General features: G+C 40.4%; 1 protein-coding gene across 2 annotated transcripts in view; it reads left to right on the top strand.

Moving 5' to 3' along the window:
- Positions 1-15,417, top strand: part of kdm4b (lysine (K)-specific demethylase 4B) — a 58,109-nt gene that overhangs the window by 24,208 nt on the left and 18,484 nt on the right. The window contains exons 7-12 of one of the 2 annotated variants that reach the window (XM_037769892.1): positions 1,113-1,216; positions 4,378-4,515; positions 11,831-12,027; positions 12,577-12,824; positions 14,231-14,463; positions 14,909-15,029. In XM_037769892.1, coding sequence (XP_037625820.1) covers positions 1,113-1,216; positions 4,378-4,515; positions 11,831-12,027; positions 12,577-12,824; positions 14,231-14,463; positions 14,909-15,029 — 1,041 coding nt within the window. Of the gene's footprint in view, positions 1-1,112; positions 1,217-4,377; positions 4,516-11,830; positions 12,028-12,576; positions 12,825-14,230; positions 14,479-14,908; positions 15,030-15,417 lie in introns of both variants that reach the window. The other variant, XM_037769891.1, reaches the window with a different exon arrangement.

Genomic DNA, 15,417 nt, shown 5'->3' with positions numbered 1-15,417 from the left:
AAACACATTTAAAAATAATCCAATACATATATGAAAATAACCACATACACGGTAAAATAAATGTAGTGTACAAATCATAGACTTTATACTTACTTAGTCACCATGAAGTCACCCATTGGTCTGTGGACTGGTGATTTGAAGCCGCAAGTTCGGCATTCTGGCCGTCGTCATCTTGGTTTTTGTAGTAGGGTCATTTTCTCATAGACTTCTATACAAACAGACTTATTTTTGCAACCAGAGGAGCTGCCCATGCTGGCAAGTTTAAGGCACTTCCGCATTGGCATTACCCCGGAGTTGCCCACTGGTACGAATCTGATTATTATCTCGTGGCCCTTTGCTTGATATCGGCAGTATCAGAGTGAGGTACAGCAGCAGCACTAGTGATTGTTTCCCCATTCATGCATTTAATAACCGTGGACAGTCGTCTCTTGAATGCTATATTGGGAACCAATTTATAAGCAGATTATTGGTGCGTTATAGCTTTTGACAGCAGAATGAGTATGACACTTTTTTTCTAACAATCTATTGGAGCAAAACGTTGATCAAAGTTCAGCAGTAAGTGATAATGCCCGCAGTGTGTAATTGCTGCAACACCTACCACAGGGATGGGCATCGTAACATCAGGGGATTGTGGGACCAGGGAATGATTATGATAATTAAAGGCTTTCAGGACCAACTGCTGCATCGGTGTCCGCTCTCTACTGATAACCTTGAAATTACTGAACATCCCCCATTTTTCTGCTGAAGATTCACCAGCCGTCACAACACGATACCTCACATAGACACCACAAAGAAGTTCCCCTAACATTTTATAACCATGATCCGTTGTTGTTTAATTTGATTTGAAGCAAGCAAACACTATTTGCCGGTGATCAAGTCATGCATTACAACATGTATTTGTAGATGTGCTTTGAATGTTGCCATGTATAGGAATTCACAGAATATGATGCAAAGAAAGACAGGTATACTGCACATATGGCTACACAATGTTTGTTGTCATAGAGCTTCTGATATTTATGTCGTTTTTTCATGGTTTTATCAAATACTTTGGGTTTATCTGGATGGTCAGTGAACTATGTTAAATATCCCGTGTTTGCTGTCACCTCCTGCAGGCTTCTTCCCTGGCAGCTCCCAAGGCTGTGACGCCTTCCTTCGCCACAAGATGACGCTGATATCTCCCTCCATCCTGAAGAAATATGGCATTCCCTTTGACAGGGTGAGTGCTGAGTGGTCCTTGGTGCATGACATAAAAGGACATTTATGAGGAAAATCCGGTACATTTTGATCTGAGTATAGGAGACAATCTCTTGTGTTATCGTTAGAAACTTCTTTATCTTTACTGCAGCCCGTATTGAATGACGGTCATGATGCGTGCATAAAGGTAGAGCCACTTGCCTACCTTTTTGAAAATGGGTTGACACGGCGTCACCCATCATTCAACGTTCTGCCCCATCTCTCTGCTAACTCAAGTGTCTAGCTTAACTCTCCAATGAAGAAAGCTATTATTATTCCCTGGTCTCAGGACTCTAATATATCTATGTCAAGTGACTAAAATCTACCATTAACTTAAATTCACAATGCATAGGCCCCACAGGATAATTCTATTCACTTTAACAATACATAAATGCAATTTTTTGGGGGGCATTTTCACCTTTATTTGATGGAGGAGAGTGTAGAAATGGGGGCGAGAGAGAGAAGGGTATAATATGCAACAAATTAATCGAACCTGGACGTTGTGGTTATATGGCATGCGCTGTAACCAGTCGTCTTCCAAGGTGCTCCACCTCTAACTATAAAGCAAGGAATCTCTGTCTGTCCTTCTGTGTGTTATTCACATATTATTCACACTTTGGCGGGTGTATTGCTCAGGACCTAAGGGAGTGCAGTGTCGGAGGTGGTGCATTTTGGCCAGATGGTGGCGAACAATGAACTTTACATTTTGGCCTGTAACCTTTGAATCGTAAGTCTCAGAAACAAAATTCCAAACAATATTTTTCCCTGGATTTTGTGGGTCCAGACAAATCTATCCATATAAGCCACACCCATTTGCGTGTAGACTAGATTTTCTGACATTTTGAATTTTGCCCAAATCAGATTTTTTTGCTACTACTACAAATTTTGAGCAATTGTCACCAAATTTGGTACAGAACATCTCTGACTCAAGCTGTAAAAAGTTTTTGGATTCTTGATGTTCGATACAGTTTTGCTATAGTTGGCCCTCAAACTTTTGGTGGAAATGTGTAGGGAGATATAGTGCCACTTGGCTAATAGGTGGCACTGTAGCAGCATCATCTAACTATAAAAGAAGTATCCTCTGAGACGTGGCTAAGACACTGAAATATCCAATGTCTGAAGGAGGAAGTGAAGTTATGTATCCCTTACTGCCTGGTGTCCGATAACATTTGTGGGTCTTGTGTAAGAAGAGGTGGGCTTACTTTGAATGACAACGCAAGGGAAGTTAGTGACTCAGCTTTGACGCAAATGTCACAACTGCTACATGCTGCACTAATGGTGCAGTATGAGTAATGATCTTCGGTTGTGTCTGTCATAGGAAATTGATTGGCATTCTTTCTGTTTTTGTTCTATTCGGTAGGAAATACAAATTTTCACAGTGCACTGCAAAATAAAATAAAAAACTTGCACAGAGCAGGCGTACAAAGTTCTCTACTGTCAGCAGAGGGTTCCCCTCACCCCATTGATCTCTTCACTCCCCCCTCAGGACGTCATTATCACAGCGAACATGTTACTCGTTACACACCTACAGTACCTCTCTCGATTCATGTGTAAAAATAAAACCACCTTCTTGCGTTCTTGCAAGAGAAAAAAAGGGATGTTTGATATCTGAACCACTGCCTTTAGTTGAGGAAGTTTGTCTCCCACTCTGAGCCTCTGCCCCGGTTTCTCCCCGCATGCCTGTCACCTTGTCTGGCTTGATGTGTCTGTTGAATGCCTGGATCCAGGCTTCACAAAGAAGTTGCGATCCACAGCCAGACATATAGGGCTTAAGTTTTGGGGCAACACATTAAAAAAAGAATGTGCTTAACTTGTCCTCACATTTTCAAACATTCTCAGAATAACACTGAGCTCACGGGAAGACACTCAACCCTTGGAGCAGCAGTCATGTTAGGCTGAATTAATTTTGCTCGCGAGTCAGAAAAGTTTAGAGAAAAGTTGTTTCTGAGTAGCTGAACTCCTAAAACCTCAATGGCAATTGTAGTGGATGTGAGACTCATGAGTATTTATAGAATATATTTTAGAATTAGATCAGATAATACTTTAATTGTCAGAAAATTGAGGGTCACAGCTGCAAGTAATAATACAAAAACAATACATCAGAAATAATTAAAGTAAAAGGGGGGTAGCTTATCCATAAAGAACTGATCATTTCAGCACTCAAGACACGTATTACAGGACTAAGTGAGTAAATTACAACATTCAGAGGATATGCAAAATTTCCACTTAATAAAGACAGGGTAGTAAACACAGTTAAAAGTTACTTTTAATTACAATTTCTTTAAAGTAAAATCACTTGTTCAAAACTTAAAAGTACAGCGTGTAGAATTTGGTGACATCTAGAGGTGAGGTTGCAGATTGCAACCAACTCAAACTTCTCCTGTGCAACAAGCATGTAGGAGAACTACGGTGGCTGACATGAAAACGTGCAAACACGAATGGCCCAATGTAGAGCCAGTGTTTGGTTTGTCCTTTCTGGGCTACTGTAGAAACATGGCTGCCGGCTCCATGAAGAGGACCTGCTCCATATGTAGATACTGTATAAATGGCTCCTTCTATGGTAATGAAAACACGATTCTTATTTTCAGGTGATTAAACACTAAAGACGTATTGATTAGTATTATATTCTATTTCTGCCAATAGATCCCCATAAATGCTACACACTGTTCCTTTAAACAAAACAAAACAAAAAGGTTAAATAATGTTTTCTGTGTAAAAGATTTTCACATGATCTTTGCCACTGAAGAAACACCTCTACAAAATAAAAAATGTTGAATAAAGAACGTCAAACATTTCAAGAAACGACTATATTTACAATGACTGGACAAAAACTTGAGAAACAAGTTGTGTCTCTCAAACTAATTAAAAAGAAGTTTAATAGTGTCCTTGATGAGAAACTTAATTAGTTTATATTTAGCCAGCTAGTTTATGAGATGCATAGTTGTCTTCATTGGACTTGGCGCTGCAGTGGATTAATTACAGCCAGGGATTTTCTTCATCTGTAATTAGTTTCACATAACATTTGTAATTATAATTTGTACACGTGCATGCATTAAGCTTTTTATTATTATTTTTTTTTTTTTAAGAATTGTAGCATGATTAAGATTTGTAAATCTTTCTGTTTTTGTCTCTCTCTATGAACAGATAACTCAGAATGAAGGGGAGTTTATGATCACCTTTCCTTATGGCTACCATGCTGGCTTCAACCATGGCTTCAACTGCGCAGAGTCCACAAACTTTGCCACCCTGCGCTGGGTGGATTACGGCAAAATGGCTACCCAGGTAAGACAAGACACACTAACAGGGCACATATTCAGTCCTGCAGCAATGAGATGAAGTCAGTGTAACTGTAAAAGAGATAACACTGCTAAATTTCACATAGTACAATCTGGACAATTAACCCTTTAAAAACGGACCCGTCACGGGAAATCGCTGTTTGCATGATCCTGTTTAAATCAATCTAAAATAAAAACCACAAGAGCTACAGCAGCAGCGGAAAGCTAAGGCTTCGGTCTTCGTCATTACGTTCCACACGTAACGTAACAAAATGATCAAAAGGTCTTTGCACTTGTTCTGCTCATTTAAATGATCATATCTCAAAGTTCAAATAACTTATGGAGTGTTGAGACATATTTTGTTCATGTTTTTACATTTAGATTTTTGTATTTTTATTTTTTTATTCATGACACAGTTTCAATACTTTTGTCAATTATTATGGTTTATTGACTTATATAACCTTTTAGCTTGGGTTGTACAGATTTTAGGGATATAAAGCGAATTTGAAGATACTGCAAGAAATGACATCACATTAAGCAAAAATACAATTTCTATTGCAGAGTGAAAAGGGTTAACAGTAAGTCTCAGAAATTATTGGAAATTGTACATGTTTGGGTCTAGAAATCTTGAAGTGAACGAAAAACATAAGGAAACCTACACCTAAATCTCCACCATGCCGTCGTCATCATCACACAAACATCCTGCGGGCAAATGTAGACACTTCACTTGAAGAGGTTTGATCCGATGTGTGATTCAGCAGCGACTTTGCAGCCTTCCTGCTTCGGCTGTTTGGTTCTCTGAAGGAATGAAGGAATAGATCATATCGAAATATAAAAGCAGCGTCTGGTTCTCTGCTGCATACCATCTGTTACCGACACTAACCGTACCCCCGCATCCTTCCATTGACGCAAGCTGCCTCCTTGCCTGTGGGCTGCTGAGCATGAAATTGACAGGGCATGGGTTGGTTGTAGACGGGAGCCCAACTACAATGTCCTCTGGAAGAACCTCCTCCCCTTGTCTCTTTTCTACACATTCCACTTCATTTTCCTGTTGAGTTCCCCCTCTCTATCCTTGTGTGTGTGTGTGTGTGTGTGTGTGTGTTCACATATACGTGTGTGAGTCCATTTTCCCTGCTTTCTCTCTCTTTGGCTGCATGTCAGATTTATGAGGTGCCAGTTTGCAGAACTACATCTCCCTCCCTTCTCCCTCTTTCTCATTTTCAGCCTTCCTACTTTACCCATGTGGCCACTTGTAATTTAAGAACCACTAGTCCAGGCTCCAGCAGTCTTCCTTCCACCCAGCCCAGTGCTCAAGGGAGTATCCCCACTACACTTGTCTCAGTGTGATAAAGAAGAGCGGTTCCATGCTGTACTGCTAATCCGAGTCGACAAATCGTCAGCGCTGCACCGCACACAGTCAGAGGAATATGAAGGAGAACAGCTTGGCCCAATGAGACAGGCTCTTTCTGCCTGTCCACCCTTTTCTCTTTGTCTCTCCGACAGACTATTTCATTCTCTTGGGGTGGTGTGGTAGCTCAGTGGTTACAGAGATTGTCCCGTAACCAGTGCTGCTTAAATTCAGTCCCAACAGCAGTCATACTGCGTGTCCTCGAGCAAGACCTTGAACCCATTCAGACTCCCTCACTCATGAATCATTGAGTAACGAGATAGGCTCGATGCCCTTTCACCGTCAAAAATGGCACAATGACCTGTGAGATTTTTACCCTCCCTAACTTACTGTCTTATTTCTTTTCATCCTCATTAGTAAGTGGGCCCTTAAAGTAATATAAATGTCTTGAACCATTTGGATTTTTTTTGGCACTAACCAAAGCCTTTTTCTTGGCCACCATACTAAAAACTAATAGTGAAAAACAAATCAGACTAAATGATCTGTTTTTTTGGCTCGCTGTGGCCCCCCTGTATGTGCTCGTTATCTGAAGGCGGCAACATTTGCCAACTCAGCAACTTAAAGTGGCATTTTTGGCCCACAGTTTTAGTTCTCAAGAGTATATTTAGAACAGTTACTACAGACACATCTAGAGAGTGAATTGGTCTGTTGAAAATGTCAATTTATTGACTGGAGTTCTTCTTGATATTTAATTCCAAATACCCGGAGGTCTTGAATACATAAATTGGACCACCTGTTTAAAGGCTTTGAAAGTAAGGATGCACCGATTCGGCTTTTTCATTCCCTATACCAATAGCGTTACCCGGGCTTTGGGTATTGGTCGATACCGAGTACCGATCCGATATCAGTGTTTAATTAATAAGCTGTATGCCTCACTGTGTGGACGTGACTGGGCTCAGTCTTTTATGTGTAATGCTACATCAGGCTTGACTTAATCATCGCTTTCCTAACGTTGTAAAACAAAATATAACAAATGAATACATAGATATAAAAATGAAGTGTATTATTTATTATAAAAATAATAAATAAAATAAAAGAATTTTTAAAGTTAAACAGGAATTAAAATTCTTTATATAATGTATATAGTATATAAACATAGAATTGAATTAAATAGATCGGTCCCGTACAGCTCAGCCCTTAAAGTGAGACCATCTTTCGAAAGAAGAAATAACCCATTCTTCTTCTTACGAAGGAAAAGTGAAATTTCTAAGCAATGAAATGCCGCTTTGGTCAGTTCAATACACCTGGGGGTTTTGCAAGCAGTAGCTTATGCAAGCTTGTTTACCTGTTAGTCCAGTTTAGCATTTACCATTATGCTGTAATTGTACCATGTCTGACAGCTAAATAGAAAAAGTTACATAGGTTAGCTTTAAGTGATGTACTCGTATGTAGAGTCTTTAAAATATTGCACTGCCTTTTCAGTGGGCAGTTATTTCTTCAGTAATTTGTTTTATACATACAGTAGTTATATATAGCTAGCCTACGCCAGCCACTTTCCTGGCAACAATAAAGTCTCTCATTCTCTCTTGGTCTTTCTAACTCCCCCGATCTTTCTCTCTCTGTCTTAAGCTCAAGCAGTCATCTGTTAACTCGTTTGGCTGTCTATCCTCCCTCTCCCGCCCTCTCCCCACCGAGCCTTATTCTGTCAGCACCAAACAGGACAGTGAATGATGGGGCTAGGGATCGAATTTGTCACCGTTCGGGGGCTGCCAGCACACGACAAAGAGACGGAGAGAGTGCGCTTGGGCGTGCTTCATGTCTCAGTCTTCTTAAATACAAGCTCCCCAACTGCTGACCCATCTGTCTGACTTACCAAGCGAAAACACACACCTGCAGTCAAAGCAGGCCCTACTGTCAGCACTCCCTGCGTGCTGTGTGGGCATCTACTTATACTTCTATTATTTCAGACATTGCAGTCTTAATTAACCTTCTCCTCAACCTTCCTGAATATGCATTAGGTATTAGCCATTTTCTTTTTTTAAGTAATTCAGGGGCTCAACACTCAAGATTACTTCAAAGAGACTGGGCTATTGACTCAAATTGACTATTGTAGAGATCAGTTTATACCAAATCAAAAAATTATGTACCATGCATCATTACAATATCCGTCCACATAAAATCATGTTCACAATAGATGCCAAAAAATTGTCGGTAAACGGTAACAGGAAAATAACTTGCCACAGAAAACAAGAAGAAAGCCACTCCATTAACAGTCACACTGAGTTACATACTGTACATGTATTTGTTTTTGGCAAGTTTGTTGGAAAACAGCTCAGCAATGAGCCGACTGAAGACGGCAAAAGAATACCTTACAGATTATTTCCTAAAATAGTTATGTCTGCTGCACCATTATGTTGCTGTGTTCCGGGTCTGTAGTATTCTCAATGAAAGCCTCTCTCCATTCGTTTGGTGCTCAGTCACACTTTGCTGCTGTTCCTTCAGGCATCCGCTGTGATTTTTCTGTCTGGGAGAGGAGCAGAAATCATCCTCCCAGTTCCCCGACTAAATCGCATCACTTTTTCATCCCGAAAGTGAATCGCAGAGGTCTCACTCTGTCTTTTTTATATTCGTTTGCAGACTTGTTTTGGCGAACCCAGACATGCTGTGATTGGACATGTTGAATTTTTATTAGACTTTATTTATGTGCAACCTATGTCCATGATAATCAATAAACAAGATGCATCCTTTAGGCTTACTGCATTATTAAACAGATAAAAGACTATAGTTGTACTTTTAGCAAACACTGCATGGAGCCAAGGACAAGTTGTGTCCACAGAAAAATGCTCAAATGTTCAATATTTTTTCCAGCAGACTATTTTTTTTATTTGCCGCTTCAGTTTCAAGGCAAGCTATTTAATACCCAGTCTACCCAGCCACCACGCACTGCCATTAGATGGCAGCAATATTGTAATGAAGGACAGAGACTTCTGGCCACACAGTGAGATTAGTGGGCACTGTTTCATCACAGTAGAAATATTGCTGACATTTACAACATAAAACTTGGTGCAACATAAACATAAACTCCACAGATGCAACAATACTGTGCTTTATATACTGTTTGTTATGCACACAGTAACAGTCTTCAGTTGTGAAAGCCATATACTACTTACTATTTAACATTCCTACATTGCTTAAATCTCCCCCTTTCTTTTCAGCATATTAAGCAGCTGTTGTTGAATGGGGGTGTATATTAGGAGATAAAGAAGAGAAAGAAATAAGTGGGAAGGTGAGAAACATTAGAGCAATTTAGTCATTATTTAAACTTGCTCAGTAGTGATGCACAGGTATTTTAATACTCAAACTCACCCGACCCAATCCGCTCTGCCCAACCCGCAAAGAAACGTGTTAATCAACCATCCAAACCTGACCCGCAAACCGCCACCTTTATGCATTATAGTTGCACAATTGTAGGGCTGCAACTAAAGATTATTGTCATTTTCGATTAATCTGTCGATTATTTTTCTCGATTAGTTGTTTGGTCTATAAAATGGTGAAAAATGTCAATAAGCGTTTCCCAAAACCCAAGATGACGTCCTCTAATGTTTTGTTTGTTCCACAACTCAAAGATATTCAGTTTACTGTCATAGAGGAGTAAAGAAACCAGAAAATAATCACATTTAAGAAGCAGGAATCAGAGAACTCTGACTTTGTTTTCCTAAAAAAATTACCGATAAAACCGATTAATCGATTATCAAAATAGTCGGCGCTAATTTAATAGTTGACAACTAATCGGTTACTCGATTAATCGGTGCAGCTCTACACAGTTGTCAGGAGAACTGAGGACTGAAGCAAGGACAGAGACAAAGACTGAGTGTGTGTGTGTGTTTAAGAGACAGAGTGACAGAGAGAGGGGAAGAGAAGGTAGAAGGTTGGCTGGTGCACACCTTCTACCCGCCCGACCCGTGGGTTGTGGGTTGGGCTTATCACTATTGGTTAGCATTTTTTTTCACAACAAGCAATTTTTTAGACAAACACAAGCAAATAAGGTATCAGATACGTTTCTGTCCCATTTCACAGTCAGTTTTAACAGCATGAGCAGCTGGATGATATACATCCCTGCTGTGCAGTATTTTCTGCATTTTGCATCTTATTCTGGTTATTTCTGTCCTCATCGGTGATGTGATCAAAGCAAGCATAAAGAATTTGGGATAATCAGATTTTCCCAGCCACTGTGGGTCGGGTCAGACAGGTCAGAGTAAAACCCTGTTTTGTCATTAGTACTTGGCACATCTACTGTGTCCACTAATCCATAGAAAGTCCCCCGGCTGTAGGCCTTCTGCGGCTCCAACAATTTAGCTTCATTAGTAGCCCAAGTATACTTCAGGGCTCATTGACTGCCTGCCTCAGGGCGAGTTTTTGTTTTCCCAGATCTTGTGCATCTCCAAATCTGTTTCCCTCCTCTAATTAAGTTTTTATATGATAATAAAGTGTAACTCGCCCTGGCCCTTGAGGATGGCAACAATCTCCATAACCTCTTAATAGATTCATAAAGATAAAATGAGCCTTTATATCCTTTTTACAAATGGAAATAGCACATTTTCCGGGTACAATCAGTGTAAGAACGATATTTGTCTTGTGTTCTTTTGTGTTTGTAGTTTCCTGGCATGTTGCTGTTTTCAGTAAAGGTTTCATGATGGTAACAATCAGCTGTAGCCATGCTCACTTGCCCCCCTCTGCTCTCCCACTTTCCGCTCCAACACCCTCAACCTGACACCATATTTTAATGTTTCCGTCTGTCAAGTGGCGACTAGATGAGATGTAGGCTGGGTATTGTTTTGCTGGGGAGGGTGAGCCGCTGTGTTTCCAGTAATTGAACATAAGGCTCTCAGTTCAGCTCATGAAATAATAGGGCCAGAATGTAACGCAGCAAGCAAGGCACAAAAGAAAATATCACTTTATCTCACTCTCTCTCTCTCCTCCCCCATCTTTGTTTGTTTCATCTCCCTCCTTTTGTTTCCTTCATTTCCCAAACTTCTCTCTGCTGTACCTGCCATTATATTCAGAACTGTGGTTTCATTTTACAGCTCCTCCCTTCTCTAGACAGCAAAATGATTCATTGACGCATAATTGTGAGGGCTTATGGAGGCACTTAGAGATGTGAGGGGTTATAGGATGCAGCTATTAGTCTCATTTACCTCTGAACTATTTGCACATTGCCACATTTACCATGTACACAATACCACATTCCTTCAAGTCTTGTCTTTATGGGTACAGGTGTTGTGCTAGGCTCGGATTAGCTAACAATTCTAATTCTATTGACTTGTTCACACACGGGGCTCTTCTCACTCCACACTGCTGTAATATGTACAATATCATTCAAAAAGCACTATCATTAGTAAATACAGTTGTCAATCCTATACACAGGCTGCATAAAGGTAGCTTTGCTATTGTATCTCTCCATATTGCAGATGTTATTAGGGTGAAATCAAATTATGTTGGATGATTTATAATTAATGTGATTTGCATACATGATATTTCAAGAATTGGAGCATACTAATATTGTTCACTTTGTTCATTGCAAACAGTAAAACCTCTTCAGCGGGAAGAATAAAGACACGCTCTTGGCATAACAAACTTGTCATAAATATTAATCTAATTATGTATTAATTATAAAACGCTACACATTTTTTGTGTAAATACATAAAATTATTGTTCAAGAACCATCTCTCTATAAAGTGTGATTTCGGCTGTGACGTGATTCTTTACCATCCTCTTCCATTCTTTTCTTTGGGGATTCTTCATCAGTAAAAGTGTCATCTGTAGCACCTGCTCCATATATAGACACACGTGAAGTATTCTACCACTGTGGAGGAGTAGGCTTGTTTGTTTATGGTGGAACATAGAGTTTGCTTCATGCCCTACCTCTACTCTTTACATACAGTCATCTCTTCCTTCTTTGTTTGTTTTCCTCCAGTGTACCTGTCGTAAAGACATGGTGAAGATCTCCATGGACGTGTTTGTGCGCTGCCTGCAGCCAGGTCGCTACGATATGTGGAAGCAGGGCAAAGACATCACAGTGTTGGATCACCTCAGGGCCACTGTGCTCAACAGCCCCGAACTAGAGCGCTGGAGGGAGCATCGTGTAAGCCACCGAGCAAATGTCCTGCGAAGGTGAGAGGTCAAAGTGCATGAATTGCCTTAAATGGAAACTTTGCCGATTTTTAACCAGCTTTGTATCATTAGAGTGTTTAACTTCCCTCCATGTTGCCAGCACCCAAAGCTCCCCGCTCATTTGCCAGCAAAGGTTGCGTCATCCAGCAGGCTTTTGCTGGCCCTAGGGCTGTTGTTCGACAAGGAAATGTGGGCATACAACATATTACATACTGTAGTTCGAACAACAGCCTTAGAGCCAAATGGCGAATGAGCAGGGAGCTTTGGGTGCTGGCAACATTGAGGGAAGGCAAACATTGTTCATTTGCATATACTACCCACATTGTAATGATACACAGCTTGTTGAAAATCGGCAAAGTTTCCCTTCAATTTGGAGGTTTTGATGCACATGTTGCACATGGATATGCAGATACAAATCTGCAAATTTGAAAGCATTTGAAAGGTGTTCAGTTTCTCGACATATTTATAGCTTCTTTTGCTCTAAAATGGATACATTTTATATACATTACATGAATTTAATAATTGACCGGTCTTTGTGCACCACCCCAGGGCCATGCAGAAGATGAAGCAGGTCCGTCGTCTAAAGCTGGAGGAGGTGAAGGTGCTGGCGGAGGAAGGCATTGAGCTGAATGCTGCCGAGTACCAGCGTCAGGTGGAAGAGCGTGAGGCCCAGCGGAGGCAGGAGAGAGAGGAGCGCCTAGCCAAAGAGGCAATGCTGACCCTGGAGGCCCTGGAGCGTGAAGAGCAGGAGGCTGCCGAGGCCGCTGCTAAAGCAGCAGAGGCTCCAGCTGTAGAGGGTGAGGACGATATGAGCAGTAAGAGATCGCAGTTTGTTTGTGTAAACACACAAAACGGGAAGATAAGAGGTTTTATTCCAGGACATGATCAAAACCAACATGGTTACTTTATTTTGAATTAGATGTGTTTCTGCACATTCTCTTGAACTTTTTGCAGCACGACATATGGATAACTCGGCTCAAACATTCAACATAGAACCCTCCAAATTCAAACCTGCTCATGGTTGCGTGTGAAATTCCATACTAACATGGTATTTAGTACGCTAAAACAGTATGTGAGATTTTTTAGTAAGTCCGAAATCTTAGTAAGAAACCAATAGTACACAAATCACATACTATTTGCGGTGAAATATTAGAGTATGCAACACTGGACACTACGACGACAACGTTCATAATAGACGTTGATATACAGCTCTGTTACATCAATAACGCTTCAATTGAAGTGTAAGTACAAAATTTCCCTTTGCTAGGTGTATATGTTTTTTAAATTAGTTCAGACTTTGAGTCTCACAAACTGACATATGAGTCACGAAGTTGGCACAGGTTGTCATGGTTACAAGTCTCCAACCGGCAAGGAGGCTCTCATGAAGTGACGATGTAAATTACAGCTCAGTGTGTACGAAAAGATACATAGTGCTGTTTATTCTCACAAAAGTATGTTCAACGATATTGGGTATGTAGTGCATAGTATGTGATTTTGGACGAAGCCCATGTCTCAGTTCAGTCTTCACTCCATTAACGATCCCAGTACCTCATGCTGTATATCATCTTTTCAACTTCCTCAAAGTTCTTTTAATGAGCAATCACTACTGTTATGGGAATTGTTATTTTAAATGCTCATGTGCTTGTAGCTGTCAAAACATAATGAAGTATAACATAGAGTGACTGTAGTGAAACTGTAATGGTATCGGGTAAGGATGAAAGCCTGGAGAAGTATTAGGCTTCTCTCTCCGTGTGTCTGTGGCAATTAGACCTGTATGTCTGTGTAAAGTATCCAATTTGCATATGAAGTGCATGACAACTGTTGTCAGATGGTAAAGACTGGGGCACGTAAAGGCGGGGGAGCAGAGAGCGGCCTTGCTCGCCTAGAGCGAGGAGGAGAGAGAGTGTTATGAGAAACAGCATCCTGGACCAGGAGTGCTGTAGTTTGTGTTCTGACCTTGTTGATGACAATGCACCTGTTTGTAACAAACAATCACATTCAAGTATAAGCTGCAATGTAACCAATTTCTATTCAGTCTTGTGCGTCTTCCCCGGCCGTACATGGAGGCTCTTGCAAACGATAAATAATCCTTTGGCGTATTTAATTGCTATTCATCTCACCCTACCTAGACACAACAGGTTTTCTGTTTGCCGCCACGACAGCCATCACGACCCTCCTGAAGTTTTTCTTTTCTCTTTGGCAGTACAAGAACCCGAGGCCAAACCACAGATCCTGACAGAGGACACAGAGAAAAAGAAGCCGAAAAAGCCAAAGAAGATGTCAAATATCAACAGCATCACTGGGTTTGAGGAAGTATTTCAGCAGTTTGCTACATCCAGCATCAAGACTTCAAAGAACGCCATGTTAAGTCATCCAGAGGCGGGGAACCTTCTCACTCCAAGACAGAGTGACATCCCCGCAGACAACAAGCTGGATGTGAGTGCGACCCAGGTTAGATTGTTCACCTTTAAGTTAATTAGATTTGTCTTTTGAGTTGTAACAAGTTATAGTGTCTAACAGGGCAGCAGACCTTTATTAATCTCTAGCCACAGTTGTATTTTACTGCACAAATCAAAATTTCTGCCACAGTTGCAGGTAAATTAATAGCACAGCAAAATATGCATTAAATCCACAAAAAAAATCTGATGTATGATGTTATGTTGCATAACAAATTAGTCTACATGTAGAAAAAAACACAAGAACATTACAGCTGTACTAATTTAACATTTAAATGAATTATTTGCCTACAGCAAAACAACAAATTTACAAAATTAATATAATATATTGACAATATCTTATTTATTTGCTGCTGTATATTGCCAGTTTGAAAACACTTAAATGTAAAAATAAGTTCATATAAAGCAATCTTGTGTTTTTTCAGGCATGCTACTCCAAGGTGAAGATGCCAACAGAGGTAAAAAAGAGTCGCCGTCACCCCCTCAGCAAGCCACCCAAGCGCTCCCCTCTGTCCATCCTCAAACAAGACCTGGCCAGCGACAAAGGTGCGTGTCTGTCATTGCACAGTTATTTTACCATGAGTTTATTTCATTGTAAATATATTCTTATTTTATAATCGGCTGCATTTCTATGGGAATGTAATAGCGGAAAAGTTTAAAGGGGAGTCATCCTTCTTTAATGAGTTGATAACCCACTTACAAGAATTTTAAATATCTGCATGTCAGGTGCTGTTTAATTTCTCCTTGATAAGTGAATTATAACAGTATAATAACTCCCATGAAAACGGTTGCATTCAAAGATGGAGATTATTCACACAAATTTACCAAAGACATGACCATATCAGTTGAAACCCGACACTGCCCATTATTCATCTATCGCCATCTATCCTCTTGTTCCTGCTGTCCCCCTCATTATTCATTCCTCTCATTGTCC

Source organism: Sebastes umbrosus, chromosome 5 (assembly GCF_015220745.1).
Source record: "Sebastes umbrosus isolate fSebUmb1 chromosome 5, fSebUmb1.pri, whole genome shotgun sequence".
NCBI classification, from domain to species: Eukaryota; Metazoa; Chordata; class Actinopteri; order Perciformes; family Sebastidae; genus Sebastes; species Sebastes umbrosus.
The sequence above is the reverse complement of the archived record's forward strand: the minus strand, read 5'-3'. Positions and strand labels throughout refer to the sequence as shown.